Source organism: Peromyscus eremicus, chromosome 12 (genome assembly GCF_949786415.1).
Source record: "Peromyscus eremicus chromosome 12, PerEre_H2_v1, whole genome shotgun sequence".
NCBI classification, from domain to species: domain Eukaryota; kingdom Metazoa; phylum Chordata; class Mammalia; order Rodentia; family Cricetidae; genus Peromyscus; species Peromyscus eremicus.
The window spans coordinates 58,912,994-58,938,234 of record NC_081428.1 but is presented as its reverse complement, the minus strand read 5'-3'; the positions used below and the strand labels follow the sequence as shown (position 1 = coordinate 58,938,234).

Genomic DNA, 25,241 nt, shown 5'->3' with positions numbered 1-25,241 from the left:
CAAAACATTTTTAAAGGACAAAGAAGCTGGGTGTCAGTAGCGCATGCCTTTAATCTAAGCACTTAGGAGGCAGAGGCAGGTGGATCTCTGTGAGTTTGAGGCCACCCTGGTCTACAGAGTGAGTACCAGGACAGGCTACAAAGCTACAAAGAAAAACCCTGTCTCAAAAAAAACAAACAAATACAAAAAAGGACAAAGAAAAAGCAAGATTTACTACTTCATTTAACAAGACCCACTCACATCATCATAGACAGATTTCAATAACTAAGTATGGCAAGATAAAAATATTCATGTCAGACCATAGGGAGAAAGGATCAAAGGATTTCAAAGAAAAGTCAGGAAATGTTTTCAAAGTGATTTAAAATCACTGTAATAAGATAGGGGGAAAGCTTGAAAACTACATAATTTTAGTTAGAGGTTCTCTCTCCCCAACAAAAGAAGCCTGTATTTCACCTTGAGGACTATAGAAAGTATTATGTAGACTCAGTCTAAATTAAAATAAATTTGAAAGTAAGCTCTTGTTTTAAGTTACCCTTTCTTAAAAACAATGTAAACAAATTCCAGTTTCTTCTCACCTTCCTTAGTGTCTGGTGTTTAATGATTCAGTATGCCAATGCGGTCTAAGTTCAGAGAGGGCTTCTAGAGGTCACTAGTACAAAGGTTTTTAACAGAGTCTACTTTTGGGTGGGTCAAGTTGGAAGGCCACCTCTAATCAAGACTACTACCCTAAGTCCTGAGTATATATATATTAATGGGCAGATAGCCTAAGCAACAGCTACTGCTGGCCCCAGAGTTAGAATTAGCAGAGAAGATGGGCCAGCGGAAGGAAGTCTTGGAGCTTCTCCACCCAAACACCACTAAGGCCTGAGGTAACTGCAACGATGAGTGTTGCCATCTAACGCTTAAAAACCCACGGTGGTGAGTCCAGTTAAACAGTGATTTCTGTGTTGGGGAGTTGGCTTAGTGGTTAAGTACTAGCTGCTCTTGCAGAGAGGATGGGGGTTTAATTCCCAGCACCCACGTGGCAGCTCACACAATCTGTAACCACAGTTCCAAAGGCTCCAGCACTCTCTTCCGGCCTCCTCGGGCACCAGGTATACATGAGAAACACAAATAAGCATGCAGGTAAAATATCCATACATATTTAAAAAATAACATTAAAATTAAAAACAAAAATAACCCACCAAAACTGATTTCCACTTAACATTCCTGCTTGGATCTCCACAATGGTTGTTTTGAAGAATGACACATTTTTTTTTTTTTTTTTGGTTTTTCGAGACAGGGTTTCTCTGTGTAGCTTTGCGCCTTACCTGGAACTCACTTGGTAGCCCAGGCTGGCCTCGAACTCACATAGATCCGCCTGGCTCTGCCTCCCAAGTGCTGGGATTAAAGGTGTGCGCCACCACCGCCCGGCCGACACATTTTTTATAAGTTCCAATTGCAAGTCCTTTTCACTTTGTAGCTGAGGATGACTCTGAAATTCTGACAACCCAAACCTCCACCTCTGGTTTATTTGTTGCTGGGGATTGAACCCATGGCACAAGCTCAGTAGGCAAGTAGTCTATCACCTAAGTTAGAGCCCAGCCCTGCAAGTGCTTTCCTAGATGTGATCTCTTGCTAGTACTCATCAGTTCATTCTCTTAGAAGTAGACAGTAATTTGGTAAACTATTTTCTCTGTCCTTATAAACAGAAGAAACAGAAGTATCTTGCTTCTACCTGGCAGTACATGTTGTCGTTATATTAATCTATATCAGGGGTTGGCAAACTATGACCCATAAGCCAAATTCAGAATATTTATCATTTTACATATTGTCTATGTACTTTATGCATTACACCAGCAGAGTTACATCAGAGCCTGTATAGCTTTTAGAAATCTAAAATATGTGATATCTAGCCCTTTAGAAAAAGTTTATTGGTCCTTTGCTTACAGAGATATAGTATCTTAATACCCCCATGGACATTATTTTGGTATACATTATTAATCTCATGGTGATAGAATGTGAAAAACAAATAGTAGTATATGCCTTAGGTTAGATGCCTTAAGACACATTGTGCTAGAGAATGGAAAATAACTACAATTATAGAAGAGCAATCACCTCAGTCAGTTGCTGGTGACCAAAGATTTAGAATATGTTGGCAGTAAGAATCAAGTTCATGCACCTGGCAATTGGTACCACTAAGAATAGATACACTGATTAATATGCCTTTTTTAGATGTCAAAGACATTACCACATTTTTGCACATTTATTGAGTCACTCTCTACTGAATGACAACGGTTGAGGGCCCAGAGAAACAGAGGATCTAGAGTGCATTACATGTCACCATGGGTTCAATGCAATGGTGTACAAAATAACTCTGGAAGGCAAGAATGATGTTCAGAAATCCAGACAAAATATTAATAAAGACCCTGGTTATGAAGCAATAGATAGTCTTTTGGCAAGGAACTGTTTCTACTTTGAAAACTGGTTCTTAGCTTGTTAGTCATGGTAGAACTTAACCACTCAACAGTGAAATAATAGTTTTGTACTATAAAGCCAGCAAAGAACAAAAAATGAATTTCAAAAATGAAGGCAGCTAGAGACAAAGGTAGTCAAAACTGATATGACAAAAGGAAAGCACCCAGAGATGGCTCAGCAATTAGTAATCGCTGCTCCTCCAAAGGGTCCAGTTTAGTTCCCAGGATCCACACGGAGCAGCTCGCTAATTAATTGCCTGTAACTTCAGTTCCTTGGAATTTGACACCCTCTTCTGGACTCTGCAGGCACTACACACATGTGAACATTTCTTCAGAGACACATAAATAAAAAGAAAAGTAAATAAAAAAATCATCAGCTGGGCGGTGGTAGCACAAGCCTTTAATCTCAGCACTCAGGAGGCAGAGCCAGGTGGATCTCTGTGAGTTCGAGGCCAGCCTGGGCTACCAAGTGAGTTCCAGGAAAGGCGCAAAGCTACACAGAGAAACCCTGTCTCGAAAAACAAAAAACAAAACAAAACAAAAATCATCAAGCTGGGCAGTGGTGGTGCACACCTTTAATCCCAGCACTCGGGAGGCAGAGGCAGGCGGGATCTTTGTGAGTTCGAGGCCAGCCTGGTCTACAGAGCGAGTTCCAGGAAAGGTGCAAAGCTACACAGAGAAATGCTGTTTCAAAAAACCAAAAAAAAAAAAAAAACCAAAAAAAAAAAAAAAAGTCAAAAAGATTAAAACCCAATGGTTTCAATAATGACATTAATTGTAAGTGACCTAAATATCTAATTTTTAAAGAGCCAAGATTATAAAATTGGATTTTTTTTAAGGATGCAACCAAATGACACTTATAAAACACCATTGCTGTGGATATCGTTCTGTATAAATAAAACACTGATTGGCCAGTGGCCAGGCAGGAAGTATAGGTGGGACAAAGAGAGAGGAGAATTCTGGGAAGTGGAAGGCTGAGTGGGAGAGACACTGCCAGCCACCGCCATGACAAGCAGCATGTGAAGATGCCAGTAAGCCATGAGCCACGTGGCAAGGTATAGATTTATAGAAATGGGTTAATTTAAGACATAAGAACAGTTAGCAAGAAGCCTGCCACGGCCATACAGTTTGTAAGCAATATAAGTCTCTGTGTTTACTTGGTTGGGTCTGAGCGGCTGTGGGACTGGCAGGTGACAGAGATTTGTCCTGACTGTGGGCCAGGCAGGAAAACTCTAGCTACACACCATTTTATTTTCCCACCCCATGGGGGAAAAGCCAGTTTATTTGATTAAACAAAAATAAGATAAGGTGCATAGAAACAGTTTTAAATTCCAAACAGACACTGGTTTTGTTCTAAGGCAGCAATAGCTGATATGGCATCTCCTTGCTACTCCCCCAGCCTTCTCTGTGGACCACAGTGATACATTCAGAAGCCTGTTAGGTTTGGAACACTCATGCTTGTGGCCAGCACTAGAGAAATGAAAGGTTTTAAAGGTGAAAGCCCCCAAACGGGAGAAGGGGCTTGTAACACAACACTTTTGCCTTGAAGTTTGGGGGAAATTCCCCTAGGCACCCACTGATTGCCTTGACAAGCTCTGAAATGCCACAGCAGTTCCCAAAGTGGCAGAGGCAGCCAGAACCCCAGGTGGGCTTGCAGGGAGGGCTCCACTGCTCGGGGAGGGGAGGCATGCTGGTGCTATGTTCCTTTAAGTAGCTTGCTGTGGGAAAATAGTAACAGAGACGGAACTTAGTCACTCCAACACCAGGCAACATGCCTCTGTGAATTCCACCCAGATCTGTACTCACTAAAGAAAGTATAATAATAAAATAAAGAGGAAGAAAAACTCAACTGAGTCGTCATGTATTATACTTACTTAAAAATTAAAGCTTGTTTTTTTGGCTGACCAGGCATAAGAGCTAATGGATGGTATTAAACAAGATACATTAAAACAAAACCTAACAACCCTCCCACCTACAACTACATGTAACATGCTAGTTAAACATTGCTAAACCACCCACCCTCAGCTGCACTGACTTTAAGGAAAAAAGACATTTACCACCCTAAAAGTAAGAAAGTCCCATACATGTGAACAGTTTACCTACAAAGAAGGACAGATACACAGATTGCTAGAATCACAAGGAACCACCACAGAGAGGTTATTTTAAAAAAATATGTTTCAGCCACCAGCAATTAACATTCAGCCAGTGTGCTCTGAGATAGCCTTAAGATACGACCTGAGCTCGTAAGTTAATACAATCATTAAAAGGAGGTCTAAGACCATGCAGAATCACAAAAACGTTTAGAACCATTACTGGTTAAATTATGATCAGACACAGTTCAGTAGGCTGGCTTGTTGACCCATAAGACCAGTTTTAAAAGTAGACATCATTAAGGTAAACTGTGACATTTATAAACCCAACTCCCAGTTTTTCCAGTGGCCTTCAGGGTGCTCTCATCGGGGCAGACCAGAAAATTACTGAAATATAGAGGTAGAACAAAGACTAACAGTACAGTATTTCCTGACCATGTGCTTCCCAAATCAATCAATTATTTAACAACAAGAAGGGGGGGGCACAACAAATATCAAAGTGTTGCTTTTAGTAGGAAGAACAAATCAAAACAAAGAGCAATGTACATGTCAGCAGTCACTGTAGAAAATGATAGCTGCACCATGGTGACAGATGTCCTGCTGGTGCAGACAGTTTCAAATACAAGCAAGCAGTCAGGGATTCTCATTCCCTTCAAGTACCTGACGCTCTTCACTAGACCTTTAGGGTTCCCACTAAAAGGGCATTAAAACACCACTTAAACATGAGGACACGAAGAGAAAAACAGACAACAGATGGAATACTAATATGAATTCTTAATGTAGTGTCTATATTACAGAGATTTCAAAGTGCAATATATTCCTAGGTTCAAAAAGCTTCAAAATGATAAAGGAACCAGTGCATCAAATCACAAACTTTAAAACACATTAATATAGGGGCTGGAGAGATGGCTCAGTAGTTAAGAGCACTTATTACTCTTGCAGAGGATGCAGGTTCAGTTCCCAGCACCCACATGGAGGCTCACAGCCATCTGTAACTCCAGTTCTTGGGGATCCAATGCTCTCCTCTGTGGGTAACAAGTATGTACATGGTGTGCAGACATACATACAGGCAAAACCCTCATACACATAATATAAAGAAACAAATCTTTAAAAAATACATAATATGAAAACTGATCATACTAAAATGAGAAAGATATATATTCAGAAGTAAAGGGATTGCAACAGCCGTTTCTCAAAGGATGGATGAAGCAGACAGCAAATCAGAAAAGACACAATGGATTTCTTGGTCTAAGTAACATTTACAGAATGCACCACTAACAACAGGGTATACACTTTAAGCAGAAAAGAATGACTAACACAGGCTATTTTCTTGGGAATAAATCATGTCTCAATAAATTTTAAAATATTCAAGTCAAATAAAGTTTCTCCTCTGAACACAATGGAATTAAATTAAAAATCACTAGAGATCTGAAAATGCCTAAATAAAACTACACAATGCATTTCTAAATAACTCAGGAATCAAAAGAAAAGTCAAAAGGAAAATTTAAAAGTATTTTATGTAGAATGAAAATACAAATGCAGTATGTTAAAATCTATGGGATGTAACTAAAGTAATACCGAAAATGAGAAGGTAGCAGCAAGTGCTTGTATTAAAAAGGAAGATCTCATATAAACAGCTCCAAATCTCCGAAAACAGGAGCAGAGAAACCCACAGGAAGCAGAAAATGGGAAGCAATAAGCAGAACAGTCAATAAATTAGAAAACAAAACATCAGTGAAAGCAAAATGTAATCCCAAAGTAAACTCAATAAAAGATCAGTTTCTATGTATTAAGAGAAAATAGCAAAAAAAAAAATTACCGATATCAGAAATGAGAAAGAGGACATAATTGTAATTCTACAAAAAATAACAGAATAAAGAAATATGGATTATAATCAAAAATCCATCACCTGAAAAAAATGAACAGATTTCTTTAAAAGAAGCTGCAAAAGCTAAGAAAAAACAGACAAGCTCAGTAGCGCTGGCCCTAGTAAAGAAACTGATTTAAATCTTCTCCAGACAAAAGTACTTGAGGTTTCATCGCTGGGTCCTACAGAATACTTTCAAAAAACATAAAAGAGGAGGAAACACCTTCCAGTGTATTTTCTCGGGTTGACTTTGCCCAGATAGTTAAACCAAGCACAAATAAAAAAGGAAAACTAGAAATTAATTCTCTCAGTAAGGCACATAAAATACCAATACAATTTTAGCAAATTGGACCTGATAGCATATAAAAAAAGCATTATACATCATGACCATGTAGAATTTATCATGAAATGAAAGATTTGTTTGACAACTGAAAAGCAATTAATGTAATTTTCCCGAAAACAAATTGAAGACTCATATGAACCATGCAGTCAAAGCATCCGACAGTCAGTGACGGGCGGTCTGTCCTTCCCTCGGATTCTGTAGAGTCTGTATTTTAAGTTGTGGGGTTGTCTTTTAAGTTCAGTCTGCTAGTGCCTTTCGAATATATGTTAAATACATCCACTTTGATTGTTCAAGTTGGAGTGGAATTTACGTGTGTGGGGGGGTGTTCTGCCTGCTTGTTTGTCATTTTACACGCCTGGTTCCCGAGGAGGGCAGAAAAGGGCATCAGATGCACTGGATACCAGAGTTACAGATGGTGGTGAGCTGCCATGTCATGGCTGGGAATCAAAACCAGGGCCTCTGGAAGTGCAACCAGTGCTCTGAAACGCTGAGCCACCTCTCAGCCTAATCTTGATTGGTTTTGTACCAAAAAGAAGAAGAGAAGAAAAAAGCAAATTCAAATCTTTTCTCTGTTTATATACTGGATTGCTTCATTATTGTTGAATTACAAATTACTTATTTGGATCCTAATCTCTTATGCACACATGATTTGTAAATATTTTCTCTCATTCTGTGGGTTGTCTTTTCACTCTGAGTGTATTCATGGAAGAGTAAGGTTTTTTTTGTTTTTTGTTTTTGTTTTTATTTATTTATTTATTATGTATACAGTGCACATATCCCTGCAGGCCAGATCTCATTACAGATGGTTGTGAGCCACCATGTGGTTGCTCACATGGTTGCTGGGAATTGAACTCAGGACCTTTGGAAGAACAAGCAGTGCTCTTAACCTCTGAGCCATCTCTCCAGCCCCCGGAAGAGTAAGTTTTAAGTTGACGAATTTCATCTTATATATTTTGTCTTTTTCCACTGTGATTTTTTATATATAATTTATTTTTATTTTATGTTCATTGGTGTTTCGCCAGCATGTACGTTTGTGTAAGGTGTTAGAAGCCCTGGAACTGGAGTTACAGACAGTTGTGAGCTGCCACATGGGTGCTGGGAATTGAACCTAGGTCCTCTGGAAGAGCAGCCAGTGCTCTTAACCTCTGAGCCATCTTTCAGCCCTCACTGTGATTTTTAAAATCAAATCTGAAAAACCTAATACAAGATCACGAGAGTCACACCTATGTTTTCTACTAAGAGTTTTGAGGAAAGCTGGGAAAGCTGGGCTTTGCATTGAGTTCATTTTTGTGCTTGTGGCTATGCAGTGGTCTAATTTCTTTCTTTTACATGTGGATACTAGGCTGTTCCAAAACAATGTATTTTCTCAGGAAAAGAGTAGGATCTTCCACCACTGTCTTAGAATCACTGCCAAGAATGAATAGGCCATACTGAAAGGGTTTACTTCTGTGCTCTCAATTCTACTCCACTGGTCTATATGCAAGCCTTAAAGCAGAACCACTCCATATTGATTACTGTAACTTGGCAGTACATTTAGAAGTTTGAGTCTTTCAGCTTATCCAAGATTATTTTGCATATGTACAATATATTCCTTACATTTCTATATGAATTTTAGAATCAACTTGTCAATTTCTATTAAAAAAAATCTAGCTGAGAGTATGCTGAGTCTCCATCTACTTGGGAGTACAGCCATCTTAATAAGATTGTCTGCTAATCCATAAATGTGGATCTGTTTTCCACTAATTTTTGTCTTAATTTCAAAAATATTTTGCTGGTTTTCAATGTATGGGATTTCCATTTCATCTTCAGATTGCTTACTTCTAGTGTACAGTGTAGAGGTCTTAGACATTGACACTGTATCACGCAGCCTCTCTGAAGCCATGGACTTGTTCTAATAGTTTTCTAGAGGTATCCTTAGGACTTTCTACAGAAAAAAGTCACACACAAATGGAATTAATTATCTATTCCTTCCTTTGCAGTTCGAATACCATTTTATTTCTTGTCCTTATTTACTTGTGTAGTGAGTGACTGAATTATTTAAGTGAACTATTTTCCCTTTCTTCCATATTTGTATAATCAAACCATACACGAAATGTCATATTCTGTCCACATTTAAAGAATACTAACAAACTAAAGCAAACACAGGGATAGGGAAGGCGTCAAAATGGCAGAAAAGTCTTAAGGAATTGAAGATGCTTTCCATAAAAAACTTAGGCTAGAAGCTAGAAAGAACGGGACTGCCTTCTGCTTCAGCTGAGGGAGATGACAGAACCCCAGACACACCAGTAGGCATTAATACGGAAGTAGACATTTGCTTAATCACAAGGCAATGTTTAACAAGTAGTCCAACAATGGCATACCATCCTTTTAGAAAATAGTGAGGTTTCCATTTTAAGGAAAAGTTTCATCCTGCCCCAACTGCTAAGCCTTGTGCACTTTCTGTGGGAGGGGAGATCTGAGCAGATAACTACTACAATTTTTATAGTTTCTGTTACAGTCAAGATTCTTATACTAAAAATAGCCATTTGATAGAATCTAAAGTACTTTTCAGGCCTATGAACATTTCTAGAAAAATGTTTACAAAGAAATCAAATGTTTTCTTAGCAAATAAACCTGAGATTGTCATTTGGAAGTAATTAACAGAACTGTCATATCTTCAGTAGCCTACTTTATAACAACTGGGGAAATGAGTTGCTTTGAACTTCCTTATTCTCTCATGTAGTTGATTTAAACACTAGAATAAAGCAATTCATTTCCAAGAGTTCCTCTGCTATTTTTTTGAAAGTTAACAAAAATAATTAAGATCCAGAACTCACCAGAAGAAATCTTACCAGCACCTTTATAGTCAACAGAAAATGCAGATGTGACTCCATTGGCTGATCCCAGTTCACACATTGGGATTTGATAAGGGGGCCTCAGCTTGATTTCCATCTGCATGTCAGACAGATTTATTTTTGTTGAAAGAGACCTGGGATTATTATATCGCTGCTTGGTCCTCTGAATGAAGTTATCTATGTAAAATAAAAAATAAATTTCCTTGCAGTCATTTGTTAATTAAATCATTTGAGAGTGTGATGTTTATGGTTATAAATTTTATAAAGTTTGTTATTCAAATCTATTCAATTTGTTAAGGGATTTCCAATATTATGTTTAACAGGTGGCTGTATCATGGAGTCATCAGTTTTACACTCTAAATATTAAACCCTAAAATGAAGTTACTATAGCCAGAGGCTACCTAAATATAGACTTCAGGAATTGCAGAAACAAAAAGAAAACAGTTTTGCTTGTCAACCAAAGCCTTAATTTTTATATCCTTATCTCACAAAATATTCAATCTGTTATTATCTGTAAGTACATACAAATTACACTATAAGCAATATGTTTTTATAAATCTGTTTTCTTGTTTACTTTTACACAATTAGATAATATGTTCTGAAGAATAAGTGGAATCAATAAAAAAATTTCCTAAATATCTTCCAAGCAGAATTTTATTTTTACTATTTCCCCTCTTTCTATGTAAAGAAATCCATAACTTTGAACAGATTTTTCTGGTTGAGCAAACTACTGCCCACAGGCCAAATCTAAACTGCTGTTTTTGTAAATAAAGTTTTATTAGACAATAACTATGCTCACTCATTTATGTTTTGCCTGTGGCTGCTTTCAAGCTGCAATATCAGAGTTGAGTAGTTGTGGCAGAGACTAGAAGGCCCTTAAAACCTGAAATACGTACTCTGTGATCTTTTCCAGCAAGTATTTGCCAACCCCTGTTCTACATTAAGCAGACTATAAAAGATTAGCACATAAACACTAAACGGAGTCTGTGGCTTATAAACTTCTCATTGAGAATCTGTCCTCTGGGATTTGTTCTTTGGACTAATAATCACAATCTCCTTCACAGCTCAAACACATTTTTTTTCTAATAGACATCCAAATTAAGAACTATAGATTCTTTGCCACTTATTCTGTCAAAATCAAGGTTGCAGAAGTTTCTCTCCTACTCCCCAATATTAGATGATAAATTGTTTGACTGGAGACAGGATAATAAAAAGTACAGAAAAGAACAAAACAACACAAACCAGGCCCTTACCAAATTCAATGAAACAGTATGGTCTGACAGCAGTATTTGTCTTCATCATGTTATAAGTGGTAATAAACTCCTTCTGAAGCTCATCCAGGAAAGAGAAGGCCAGAACATTTGGGTAATTTTCAGTGCACAACATCATGTAGCTCACTCCCAGAGAGCTAATAAAACTACAGTGTAAAAAACATTGGGTTTAAAATTTCAAATTAAATCAAGGTAATTTGTTGCTTCACAAGACTGGTTCTATACACCATAAACTGCTGCTACGGTAGCAATGAAGATATTAACATTTATTATATATTCCAGCAACAACTTTAAAAGAACCAACATATAATACTAACTAAAGTTGTGGCTATGTAAGAAAGGGAGATACACTATACTTCTAGAATTCAGCTAGTCATCCTGGAGCAGAAAGCAAAGAACATACAAATATGTAAGCATCCAAGTAGCTTAAAGGCCAACCCTTCACAAAATCAGGTGGAAATTATACACTCAAGTCAAGAACTGTTTAGAAAACTCTGGTCAAAGTTATGGACACTAACTCTGGAAAGACACACAGAACTTAACATACAACCTCAGGTGGTCACCACTCTCTTGAAGTCACCAATGACTCAAGAATCAAATTACAACATTGAGAGGGAAAGAAATTATATGTATCACTGGAGGGAAAGGAGGGATTTTTTCATTCATAACAAAGACAAATACATAAAAGAGAGAGAAAGGAGCATGGCTTACAGCAAAATGCTAAGAACTGCCTAGTTGGAGGGGGAGTACTGAAATCAGAAGAACAAAACACCACCATTTTAGAGCCACCATAATAAAAACGGGATCAGGCAAAATGATCACGACTCTTAAATCAAGGAGGAAATTTTAAGGGGCACCAATACGTTTGCATGGCGTGCTTCTCAACCTTCCCAGTGCTGTGATCCTTTAATACAGTTCCTCACCTTGTGGTGACCCCCAACCAGAAAAGAACTTTCATTGCTACCTCAGAACTGTAATTTTGTTACTGTTATGAATCATAATGTAAGTATCTGTGTTTTCCCATAGTCTTAGGCAAGCCCTATGAAAGGATCACTTGACAACCCCCACAACTGCGGTCTTGACCCACACAGGTTGAGAACCACTGCTTTTAGATGTTTTTCAATAGACCGTTTCTTAGTTGCAAGAGGAAAATCTATAGTAGAAACCAGAGCACATGCTGACCAAGTATTCTAATATCAGTAATGAGGGGCAGAAGGACATCATGCATCTCCACGTGTGACATCCTAAGGAAAGACATCACTTGTCAGTATTCCCACTAGGATGTATAACCTGAATCTAACAGTAATCTAATAGTAAAGAAACATCAAAATAGCCAACACTACATTTTTTACATAAGGAGGTATATTCTTTAAAAACAAAACAAACAAAAAACCCTCAATGCTGTGAAAATGAAATAAAGATTATAGAAATGCTCCCAATCAAAGAAGTCTAAAGAGTCATGCCAACTAAATGTGATAATACCTAACCCTTGTCTGAATCCCAGACAGAGAGGGCTGAGCTGCCATAATGAATATTAAATGACAAAATAAGAAAGCAGGCAATATGTTACAGTTGCAATATTAAACTTACTCTAGCTGATTATGGTATGTAAAGTAAAAACCTAGTCAAGTAAAAACCTATTTCCAATCTTAGAAAATATACTTTGGAATGGTTAAGAAGGCCTGAGCTGGGTATGTAGCTCAGTGGTAGAGCATTTGCCTAGCATGAACAAGCCTTGGATTTGTTCTTCAGCATGCAGGCAGGGTAGTGGGGGGGGGGGGGGGAGGCAGCGGCGGCAAAGGAAATATCTGTTTCTCCCAAATGGTTCAGAAAAAAAAAAAAATAAAACACATAGGTAGGAAAATGTCAACAAAGCCAAGTATAGAAACACATATTATTAGGACTTCTCTTACTCATACAATTTTTGTAAGCTTGAAATTGTTTCTAAAGAATATGCTAAATGTGCTTGAAAACTTCTACTTTAAGCACGGAAACATTTAATTTAAATATGTTACACTGAAATAAAACTTTCTAAAATACAGCATATGCCTTTCTTCCATAATAAATAAGTGGTGAATGGACCACAAATTAACCATTTAATGAGTCACCTAAGTATCCTTTTATTGTACTGACCACATAGCTGGTCTGGACCAGGAGCAGTAAATCAACACAACATCCAGGCTATGGCTCCTACTTGTGTGCTTCATCCTACTAATCACAGCAATCTGTATTGCCCACTTGATCCATACTAGTGCACTTTTTTCTCTAGTTCTGTAGATAAAGAATTTAAGATTTATTTGTGCATGCGTGTGTGCGTGCGTGCGTGCGTGCGTGCGTGTGCGTGTGCGTGTGCGTGTGTGTGTGTGTGTGTGTGTGTGTGTGTGTGTGTTTAGTGTACAACCCTGTGCATGCTCAGAGGCCAGAAGGTGTCAATGTCCTCCTTTACCACTTTCCATCTAGTCCTTTGAGACAGGGTCTTCTCCCTGAACCTGGGAAGTCAGCAAGCCCCAGCAATCCTCCTGTCTGCACCTCCTTGGAGCTGGGATTATAAGCATGTGCAGGACACCTGGCTTATTATGTGGGTGCTAGGATCCAAATGCTAGTCTTCATAGTTGTGTAGCAGCAAGCACTCTTAACTGGTAAGCCATCTCTCCAGCATCCAGAGCTTCTTTAACTTTGGAGTAAATATGCTAACATGGTTAAATTTAAAGGGCGGAGGGTGGTAAGACTGTGAACTGTTATTCTCCTTGTATTGCCTTCTCTGCCCACAGGTACTCAATTCTCCTCCCCTTAGGTAAGTCATGTTACTAATTCCCTCTGTATCTTTTAGAGCATGAGATACACTTGTAATAAAATTGTACTCAACTTATTCCAGGAACCTGAAACTGCTTTCTAAAATTCCACTTGATAGTCATTTTTGCAAAATTTCTAAAGCTTAACCCATTAGGACATAAAATTAATAAGTTATAACATTTTGTAAAAAAAAAAAAAAAAAAAAAAAAAAAGAAGAGAAAAATCTGGAATATATATTGTTCCATGAAACATTTATTTCAGCTTTCTACACTTATATATATATGCTCAAAGAGGCACCTATCTCTCTTCTCAAGAATCATTAATTTAAAAAAAAAGTATAGCTACAGCATATGGAATTTTTTCTATAAATTAGTATTTTAGTCAAAGGTCAATTTTTTGTTGTTTTTGTTCTTTTGGGGCGGGGAGTAGGTACTGAAACAGGATCGCTATTAGCCCAAACTAGTCTTGAACAACTCTTGAACTTATTAGCTCAGGGTGACTTCAGACTTCTGATCCTCCTGTCTCAGACTCCCAAGGGCTAGGACTACAGTTATGTGCTACCAAGCTAGTCTAAAATACAGTTTCCTCGAGTGATTTTCTTGTCTCAAAATACATTCTGTCATTATGAAAATTCTTTGCCATGTCATTAGCATTTGAATGTACTCCACAATAGTTGAAAAACTTGGACACAATTAGCAGTTGGCTTCCATCCATTCACAACTCCCAACTAGTGATACACAAGTTATTTCATTATTGTCAAATAATGTGACTGAAGATTTTGGAACACGTTTTCTGTGTTACATCAGGGTTTTGCTGTACCTCTACATTAACAGTTCAGTAAGCCACAGTCGCCTACCTCACAGTTTATGGCAAATCTTGTTTGTGCTAAATTTAACTGAAAGAGTGAGTGAGAAATACAGAAAACGCTATTTTTTTAAGTATTATATGCTGGCATTTTCAGGAAGTCATCTACTTGTATAAAACTCTCTGAAAAGGCTATAAACCATTCTACAATTGACTTCCATAGTAAATTTAGCCTTATAATTCTTTCTCTGAAATGAAAAACAGTTTCTTAACAGTACATGTCAGCTCTGTTAATTTATATTTGTAATAAGAATAATAATTGCTTTTTCCATTATTGTTGGGCCAGACGGATTCTTACCATCTCACTGAAGACTACTTTTAAAACAGTCTAGCATCACTACAAGCATGCTGCCTAGGCACACCCATCTGACTTAGTTCATGTTTTATATATAGACACTATGCCTTAAGGAAGGTAAGAGTAGCAACAGTAACAGTAATGCTGACTACTCTGCTAAATATTTTGCATAAATTTTTAATAATTTTCATCCTTACAATAAAAGGCTACTAACTAGGTCTATTCTGCAAATACAGGGCCTCAGAGAAGTCAAGTAATTTACCCAAGGCCCTACTATTAATAAGCAGAGCTGGTGCACCTGGGGACACAGTTGAATTGGTAAAGTACTTGTCTAGCCTAGGTAGAGCCCTGCGTTGAATCCCTAGCACAACAAACCAAGAGCTAGGATAAACGGTTAATTCCAGAGTCTACAATCTTTTTACAATACACCAACTGCCATAGTGTACAGATAGTAATTTTTTTATGTTTTTCTCAGCCACAGATCAATCTGGGTTCTTCTCCCCAACTACATGAAGAGCAATGAGACTTAAGGACTTCAGGACCTGTATAATATGTATATCCTGAGACCAGGAAGCCTTCCAGTTTTTCCACTTCATCTTCTGCTACTCTCTTCTTCCCTCTCTGCATGCCACAGAGGCCTGTTTCAGAGAGTGTGCCACTTTACTCCTAGCCCCGTCACTTCTATCCTGAGAAGCTTCCAGAACACTGTCTTCTCCACTCTCCACGTACTCCAATTCTGCCCTGGCTAAAGCCCACTCACCTACTTGTTCTTAAAGGCCTTTGAAGAATGCATGATCTAAAGCTGTGATTCTCAACTTGTGGGTCATGACCCCTTGGGGAGTCACATATCAGATATCCTATATACCAGATACTTACATAACGATACATAACAGTAGCAAAATTACAGTTGTGAAGTAGCAACAAAAATAATTTACGGTTGGGGGTCATCACAACATAAGGAACTGTATTAAAGGGTCATAGCACTAGGAAAGTTGAGAACCACTGATCTAAAGTGATCTCACTCTTGTGGGTTTAACATACCTGTTATTAATCATGAACTAGCCCAAGCTGCAAGTGTACATTTCTACATTTGCATTCTGCAATGTCATTTTCACTATGAGAGCATGGATGGTTTCTGTATTGCCCACCATTGTATTCTTAGCTCCTCGAATAATGGGTCTAGTACATAAGAGGTGCTCAAAATATGAACAAATAAAGGACTGCCAAATAGGTACCATCCACTTGCTTATAGCCCAGTGGTATCTACACAAAGTAAAATCTCAATGAATCACTGACTAAAACACAGAAAAGAATACTATTTCACCTACTCTTCCAGTCACTGTTCTGTTTCAGGTCAATTAATCTTTAACATATCCTGAAGCTAGAGATGTCTCAGAGGTCACTGAAGGTGATGCTGAAGGTGTGGTACTCTGCAGAGTATCCACAGATGGCTACCCAAATCTGTAGTGATGTCTCCACTCTCTTTATCATTGTTATTACATATGCATGTTTGCACTGCCAATGGACATAGTCTCTTTTCTCTAATTTAAGCATAATGGTTTGTGTTTGTTTTTAGACAGGTTGTCCTATATTCCAGGCTATCCTTACACTCTTATGTAGGTAGCTGAGAATAACTTTGAACTTCTGATCTTTCTGCCTCTACCTCCTTGAGTCCCTGGTTTATGTGGTGTTGAGGATCAAATCTAGAACTTCAGCTACACCCACAGTACACTGAGTTTTGGTGTCCTGGATCTCACTCTGTACACCAGGCTGGCCTCAATCTCACAGAGATCCACCTGGCTCTGCCTCCCAAGTGCTGAGATTAAAGGTGTGTGCCACCACTACCTGGCAAGTATAATTTTTTAAAGACTTATTTGTGTATGTATGTCTGTATGGTCTATGTACATTTGTTCAGGTGTGCATGTCTATGCACAAAGAGGCCAAAAAAGGGAGTCATTTCCCTAAGAATTAGAGTTACAGGTACTTTGGGGATGCCTGGCTTATTATGTAGGTGCTAGGATCCAAACTCTGGTCCTCATGACTGTGTAGTAGTGCCATCTCTCCAGCCCCCAATGAGTATAATTTTTTAATTACCAATTTCCTTCCTACTTTACTCAATGCCCACCCCACCACTACCGCCTCAGCCCTGGCTGTCCTGGAACTCACAGAGATCCTACTGCTCCCGACTCTTCCCATCCCCACCCCCTAGTGCTAGGATTAAAAGCACATGCCACCATGCCCAGCTCTGTTTTTTGAGACAAAATCTTGAAATCCTTTTATAACCCAGGTTGATCATGTACACAAGGCCTTCTGGACTTAAGCCTCCTGATCTGGGATGACAAGTATAAGCCATCATGTCCTGTCAATTTTTTTTAGATTTATTTATTATGCATACAGTGTTCTACCTGTATGTATGCCTGCAGACCAGAAGAGGGCACCAAGTCTCGTTATAAATGGTGTGAGCCATCATGTGGTTGCTGGGAATTGAACTCAGGATCTTTGGAAGAGCAAGCAGCCAGCAGCCAGTGCTCTTAACCTCTGAGCCATCTCTCCAGCACCCTGCCAATTTTTTTTAAAGATTTTATTTAATATGTGTGAGTGTTTTGCCTGCATGTATGTATGTCCATCATGTGTGTGTGTGCTTACCACAGGGGTCAGAAGAAGGCATCAGATCTCCTGGAACAGGAGTTATGGGGGGTGGTGAGCTACCATGTGGCATCTCTTAACTGCTAAGCCATCTCTCCAGTTCCCTCCAATTTTCTTTTTTAAAAGTTGTGATTCGCCGGGCGGTGGTGGCACAGGCCTTTAATCCCAGCACTCGGGAGGCAGAGCCAGGTGGATCTCTGTGAGTTCGAGGCCAGCCTGGTCTACAGAGTGAGTTCCAGGAAAGGCGTAAAGCTACACAGAGAAACCCTGTCTTGAAAAACCAAAAAAAAAAAAAAAAAAAAAAAAGTTGTGATTCCTTTCTGTTTCTGGGCTTTAGTTCCAATGAAGTTGGCATTTCTAGCCATTGCCTTTCTTCTGGCCAAGAAACTTATCCAAATTTCAATACATCTTTGGTCTCCTCCTTCATATAGGAACTTAGTCCTTTGAGGATCAAGCGTATCATGAGTGAGACTGAAAGATGTCCAACTCCTAGAAAGGGTTCTACCCTTTCTCATCACCTTGTTAAAAAGCTAATTCTAATGTATGTCACCATAAGTGACTCCTAAAAGTTCAACAAAATGAATGAGTGGGTTTGGACATAGAACTTTTCCTGATATCTAATTTAACATACAATGTGTCAAAGAAATTTTACATATAACCAATTAAATACTGGCTCATTAAAATAATTCTGGCCTGTTGCACTAGATGATACACAGTAAAAGCAATGATGTTCCTCTCAGCAGATCACAGAACACCTGTAGTCTAACTTGTTACTATAAAATGTTTAATGTCAAAAACAAGGTTCTTGACTGTCAAGAGTTTGCAATACAATTAACAAAGATTTACTTGAAAAATAATGATTAAACACACACACACACAGCATAGCATGCTAAATGACAAAATATATAGCAAACTATTTTTAAATGACATCATGATTAATTTTTATTATATATATAAAATTTTCATTATTTCATTATTTCCATTCGTCAATTATGCCATCACACACAGAGATTCTGCTTATCCTTTGTAACCACATCTCCCAGCTATTTATAGCTTTCCTGGTTGCAAAAAAAAGCTCTTCTGTAGCATGTACTCTCTGTTAAAGTTGCTAAGTATTAGAAAAAAAAAGAACCTTTCACAAAAATTTTACTAAAATAAAGTGTATCAACTTTTAAATATTAAAAGATTTAACACTATGAAAGCAAGCATACTTTATGTTCACTGCTGGTATGTTTAGTAGGACCTGTTGTCCTAGAAATACAAAATAAATTAAAAACAAAAGACTGCTATCAGTGGGACAAAGTGGGAAGAGAACTCATTGAGGGTCTGCCACATACAGCACTGTACCAAGAACTTCATATTTCTTATCCTTCTCTTACAAAGGCCAGCCTTCAATTATTCACTAATGAGGAGCCAAATCATGAATTAAAACAGTCCATGAATAAAAGACCTATTTTAGCCTTTAATTGTAGCCTCATTAAATATAAAATGTTTATTCATATGCAGTATACCAGACGATGTCAACTTAGAAAGAGAAAGGAGTCTTTGAGAGTTTTAAGGAGCCAAACTGATCCCATTGTCAGAGCTCTGAATATTATTTTCCCACAGAAACTATACAAGAAGAGGAATTTGCTTCCCAGGCCAGATCAACATATGTGGTCCTGAAAGCTACACGTTTGCCTAGTCAACAGCAGAAAAGCAATGTGATGCTAGCTATAGGCAAACAGAGAAGTAGGTTGGACTAGCCATCTCCTCTCAGGTGGCTTGGTAGCTTTACAGTTGCATTCCCTGCAAACTCCTCCCTCCTACACTCCTCATCTTGAAATCTGATGGGACAATGAGGAAGGCTTCACACATACTCTTTATTTCTCAACAATAATGAAACATGTAGTACTTCACTTCTTTTAACCTGGTTAATTTCTCTCTCCATAAAAAGCTAAAAGATTAGGAAAATTGGGAATGCACGTGGTCACAAGAGGAAATAAGGGAAAGGCATAACTCCTCTTATCAGAGAACATGTGGATCATGAAGTCAAAAGGCAAGGCTGTGGTTCTGATCTACTCTCATTGGCTTTATACTTGAGGGGAATTTCTTTCCATCCAAGTCTCACTTGTCACACTGAAAAGTGATAGGGCTGTTAATGGCTATCTACCCGCGACCCGACCCTCCTTCCCTTCCCTAAAGGGAAGACTTCCAGCCTGCCGTATGATATATGCGGTCTTGGTTAAGCTACGTGTAAGGAAATAAATGTGAGCAGGCCAACTGTGAGTGCTCCTCCTCCCTGACCACAATGACTGGTCCAGAAAAAGTCCTGCTCCTGACATGGAGGGAGGCAGGTGCTCAGCTCCACTGAACAGGCCTTCAACTCCTGCAAAGCGGTTCCCAGTCTCCCAGTGGAGAACAGAAAATCTGCGGAAGCCGAGAGACTGCTCAGAAGAGTGAATCATGAGGCAGCACCTGACAAGCCAGCTCTCACAACACACGCTGCTTTCATTTAAACTGATGTGAGTTGTGAGACTGCACCCACAATGCACAGAGCGGCTGCAAAGTTCAGTGATACCATTAAGTAAAGTGCCTGCTAATCGCAGGTGGTAAATAACTAGGCTATTGTTCAAGCTCCAACTCCTGTAATCAGAAAATATCACCAAAGAGTGAAAGGGAAGCCCTGCTACTGACCGAAACTAACAGACAGGAGGCCTAAAATAGCATTTTTAGTTGAAAGTAGTTTAGGGAGAAATACAAAAAACCAGCATCCCCAGACAAGGCCCGCAGCCTCGCTGACTTCAAATGGACACCAGTGAAAGAACTAAGGAATTACATTGCTCCATTCAAATTCACAATGGGAATGACTGGCCCCACAGGATAGCTGCCTTTTCCTAAGATCAATGTCTCACAATTAAGAGAGATCTCACAGACACAACCTGATTCTTAACTCCAGAGCCAACCACAGAGTTTTAAGGCCTCACAGGACACAATTTAATTTTCATGATTGTGTTAGCCATTTTTAAAGTAATAAAATAAGTTCATTCATTAGCTATTTATTACCGCATGAGGGAAGTATACTGTTTAATTTATGAAACAACAGTTCCTTAAAAATTACTAGAATTCCACTGTGGGATGCAAACCACACAACTGGATACCCTCACATTCCTCCCTGGACTGCCCAATCAACAAGACCAACCAATAAGGTTTCTTCAAAGCTAAACAACCCTTTTGGAGAAAACAGACTTATTTCCATGGCTGGGAACACTGTAAATTCCTGAATTACTTGCCATAATCAGTGTCACTGTCACTTGACACACCTGGGCAGGGGCAACCTCAACTGAGGAACTGCCTTTATCAGACGGGCCATCCCTAAGCGGGTGACCCTGGCCCTGTGAAAACGGACAGCTGACCACGATCCTGGGAGAAGCCAGTAAGCAGTGCTCCTTCTGGTTCTTGACTCTGCCCCTGCTGGAGTTCCTGCCCTGGCTTCCCCAGTAATGGGCTGTGATCACAAAGTGTGAGGCAAACACACCCTCTCCTCCCCAGGCTGTCTCTGATCATGGTGTTTATCACAGCCACAGAAAGCAGATAGGGCACCTCTCACGTTAGCTGCTGCTATGACAGGTACAAAGCACTGCACTAATGCAGCCGTACTCCGAGGAATGTGCTTTACCAGCAAAACGGCCTTCAGGCCACTGCAGTCACGGGAAAGAAACCCATCGTTTCCCTATACAGAGAGGGAGAGACTGAAAAGAGCTCTCTTAATTTGAAACATTACTATCTTGTATTTCCCCTCCAAACTCCAGTCTTTCTCTGCCAGCTCAACGAGCCGTCAGTGTGAGGGGCTGAGGGGCTTAGCTGAAAATCATAACTTAGTTACTCTGACACTCAATTTCTACACAGGTTGGAAAAGCTTATACTAAAAGATGAAAATGTAAAATAGGTTAGGCTGGGCTGGAGAGGTGGCTCTATGGTTAGGAACGTGTACTACTTGCAGAGGGTCTGAGTTCTGTTCCAAGCACCACATCAGGTGGCTTCATTACAGCCTGAAACTCCAACCCCCAGGGATCTGGCCCCCTCTTCAGGACTCCAAAGGTACCTGCACTCACATGTACACAAATCCACATGTATACAGCATCCCCCCACACACACACACACATTCAATTAAAAATAAGTATATATTTAAAATGGATTAGGCTGTGGTGGGTCACCTCAATGAGTTATGATCCAATTAAAAAGAGAAAATTAGAGAATTTAATATTTCATTAGTGAAAGAGAAGTTGAACAAGTTCTACGTGCAACCTGTGAAGACGGCGAGAATGTTAGGGAAATGAGAGACTAGTAATGGGGAAGAAGGGGACTCAGAACAAGCAGGCTGCAAGCTGGGCTTGACGGAAGACAGATACTTAGCATGGCCAGGACAAAGAGGGGCACCTGGTGGCAGCTTCCGGCTGTGTGCCTTGTTACTACTGCGGAGCCCTCAGGTATCATCCAACTCACGGCAGGGAGAAAAGAAGGTCAGGGAAAAAAACTGTAAGTCGAGTAGTGCAAATAAATCGCCAATTTACATCAGACTGAGTTCACTGCCACATACTGTGAACACCCTGACAGTCTAAAACCCAACCAATAGGACCTCTTATTAATGAGGGAAGATATATGATGTCAGGTTCTTCTCTGCAACTACAGCTAAAAGTTCTGTTCTCCAACCCTTTTTTAAAGCTTGCCTACAAAAACAACATGCAGAGATGTTTTTTATGCCTGGTTATCAAAGTTACATAATCTATGCATTTACATACATCTGGACCATATTTTTGGAGCAGGCCAGATTGGACCTCTATTGACTTATACCACTTTTAACCTCTGACATAAAACATTTTGTTTTGCCAGGCACAGTGTGCGAACCTGTAATTCTAGCACTCAGGAGGCAGAGATGGGAGGACCATCACAAATTGAAAGCCAGCTAAGGCACACAGTAAGATACTGTCTGAAAAACAAAAATCATGTGCTGGCAAGATGGCTCAGCAGTCAAAGGCACTTGGCTTTGATGAGCGCCACCTCCCAACAGCTGTACCTTTAAATTTGGGGTGGGATATGTCATGGTGTGCAGCAGTGAACACACCATGTATGTGCACACACATTCACAAAGTAAATACAAAAGCAAAATTTAAAGCCAAAATTCAACCAATCTGAAAAAAGAAATTTCCTATCATGTCATTTCCTTATACCAAGGAGTATAAGAAAAAAGTCACCAAAAGCTCACCACTATGGCTACTTGAGGAATGCTAGCCAAATGCTGCCCCTTTTATGAGCATTAGTTCTCAGGAACAGGAAACTGAATCCAGACTGAGTCTACTGACTGACTCTCCCACCTTGCCTTAGACACAAGGAATTCAGAATAGTACTTGCAGGTCTGTTCTAACAAATGCACGGGCTACGTGCTTGCATCTCCAGAAAGTGTTACCTCTGTTTTTTAGTCTCCAAAATCTACTCCTTTCCTCTGATTCCTTCATTTATCCTCCTGAATTAATGTATTTGAAAATTGCCCGAATCCTTTGTGTAGAATAAGATAGGGTTAAAATAAATTATATAAATCTGAAATTCATAATTAAATAGAATTGGGGCATAGTAAAAATTTAGTGCATTTATATTGCTTTTAAGAAAATACAGCAAAACAAAAACCAAAAAAAATTGTTTTTTAATGCCAGGTAGTTACCAATACTAATGTATACTTCAAGCCAATCTCCAATAACTTTGACATGCCCATACCACCACCCAACAACAAATGGAACTGAGAATGACAGAGAGCATTTAAAGAACCTGCTGCCTAAATGCTTCAATGTTTTAAGTCCTTGTCTTCACCTAAGTAGAAGTAGGCTAAACCACCATTTTAGATACAACTTAACCACTATTATCAATGTTATTTTCTAGGTAAATTCTCAAAACTCCAATTAAATGTAACATCTCATTATTTTACAGTTACTAATTAATCCAAGTCATTGTGGACATTCTCTAAAGTTCTATTCTGGCCCTCTCTAAATTCAGTGGGCATTTCTGCCCCTCAAAATTTGAACTGTATCTCTGTGAATGGTTCTAAAATCCCTATCATCCCTTCCACTAGATTGTCTCAACTGGAAAGATCTCATGAAAGCCAGGTATGGTGGCGCACACCTTTAATCCCAGCACTGGGGAGGCAGAGTCAGGCAGATCTCTGAGTTCTAGGCCAGGCTGGTCTACAGAATGAGTTCAAGGATAGCCAGGATGACACTATGAGATCCTGTCTCAAAGGAAAAAAAAAAAAATCACATGGGACTTCATCATCTCTCCTCCTTACATCCTAAACAATCCTTCTCCAAGGACTGCTCAGTTCTGAGGACACTATTGTTCTGTTCGATTCCGAAGCTTGATCTCTGGTATTCCACCTCAGCACTCAGCAGGCTTGACCATTTTTCTACTTGTCACTTTCCTTCTCATCTGTACATTTATTTTCCTACTTCACACTGTAAATTAAGTTGACCTCTCTGCCTTCTCTCTCTCAAACTTCTGTCTTACTCCATGTTCTAAGGTCTTCGGTTTTGCTTTGTTGTTTCTGAGTGTTTTGTTTGCTTGTTTTGTTTTGTTCTGTTTTGTTTTGTTTTTTGAGCCAGAGTCTCACTATGTAGTCCTGGCTGGCCTGGAACTTACAGATCTGCTTGCCTCTGCTTCCTGAGTGCAGGGAGTGAAGACATGCCACTTCCCACTCCCTCTGTTTGCTTGTTTTTCAATCAAGTGACTTTCTTCATTCAAACCCGTAGCAGTAACCTGCAACCTGCTGTATCAAAATAACTCCCCTCAATCTGAACTTCCAGGACAGTCCAGGATCTGGTCCCACACTGGGTATCAAACTTGTCTCACAGCTACCTTCAAATCTTCACCCACTAGCACCAAGTCCAACAGCTTAGCACACCTGCCATGCAGCATCTCACACACACACTGCTTCTTCTGCCTCCCTTCCCTACACTTGGATGTGATGCCTTGTCCTGACTTAGGTGGATTTTAACTCTTCAACACATAGTGTCTTAATAATAAAGCTCTTTGCTTACATACCCTACACGGACCTTGTGATTATCTGGCTTCATTCTATGTTCATAATTAGCATCATGGACCCCCAAGTTAACTGTTCTCTAATTGTTTCATATGGATGCTGTCCAAAGTGGTCTCATGTGTTTCCACAGCAATTACAAATCATAAACTGACTACCAAATCTAAATCCCCCCACTTGTGCTCTTTGCTAAGCTTCAGGCTCATACATCCAGCTGATCGTGCCCCTCGGATGGCTAATGGGCATCTCAGACCTAACATGTCCAAACAGAACTCTTACCAATGGAATGCAATTAACCTCTCCAGTCTTCTCATTTTAGCCCCATTATGCATGCAGTTTCTAAGGCCAAAAATCTACATACGATTCTTATCTTTTCTTTTTCCTTCACATTCTTAGAGCCTATCAGGACCATGTATGGGTGTTAGGCCAAAATGTAGCCCGAATCCAACTAGTCCTCTTCATTAACACCAGTTCAAGTTGCAGTCATCATCTCTAACAGTCTCTTCTACCCATCACCCTGTTCCCACTCAGTCTCCCTTACAGTCTGCTCTCAAGAGTGGCTAGTACAACCTACTCAGAGCCCAAACCAGATCCCACAATCCTCCAGCATAAAATTCCCCAGCAGCTTCCTATGGCATTGGGATTACTAAAGCAGCAGCCTCCCCTGGCCTTGAGGACCCTAGCCTGTCCCATCCCTGTCTTTCTAACTCCCCACACCG

General features: G+C 39.4%; 1 protein-coding gene across 3 annotated transcripts in view; it reads right to left on the bottom strand.

Moving 5' to 3' along the window:
- Sec22a (SEC22 homolog A, vesicle trafficking protein) overlaps window positions 1-25,241 on the bottom strand; it is a 58,249-nt gene that overhangs the window by 26,137 nt on the left and 6,871 nt on the right. For 2 of the 3 annotated variants that reach the window (XM_059276832.1, XM_059276831.1), the window contains exons 3-4: window positions 10,844-11,007; window positions 9,573-9,767 (exon numbers count right to left, since the gene is read on the bottom strand). In XM_059276832.1, coding sequence (XP_059132815.1) covers window positions 9,573-9,767; window positions 10,844-11,007 — 359 coding nt within the window. The remainder of the gene's footprint in view (window positions 1-9,572; window positions 9,768-10,843; window positions 11,008-25,241) is intronic. The other variant, XM_059276834.1, reaches the window with a different exon arrangement.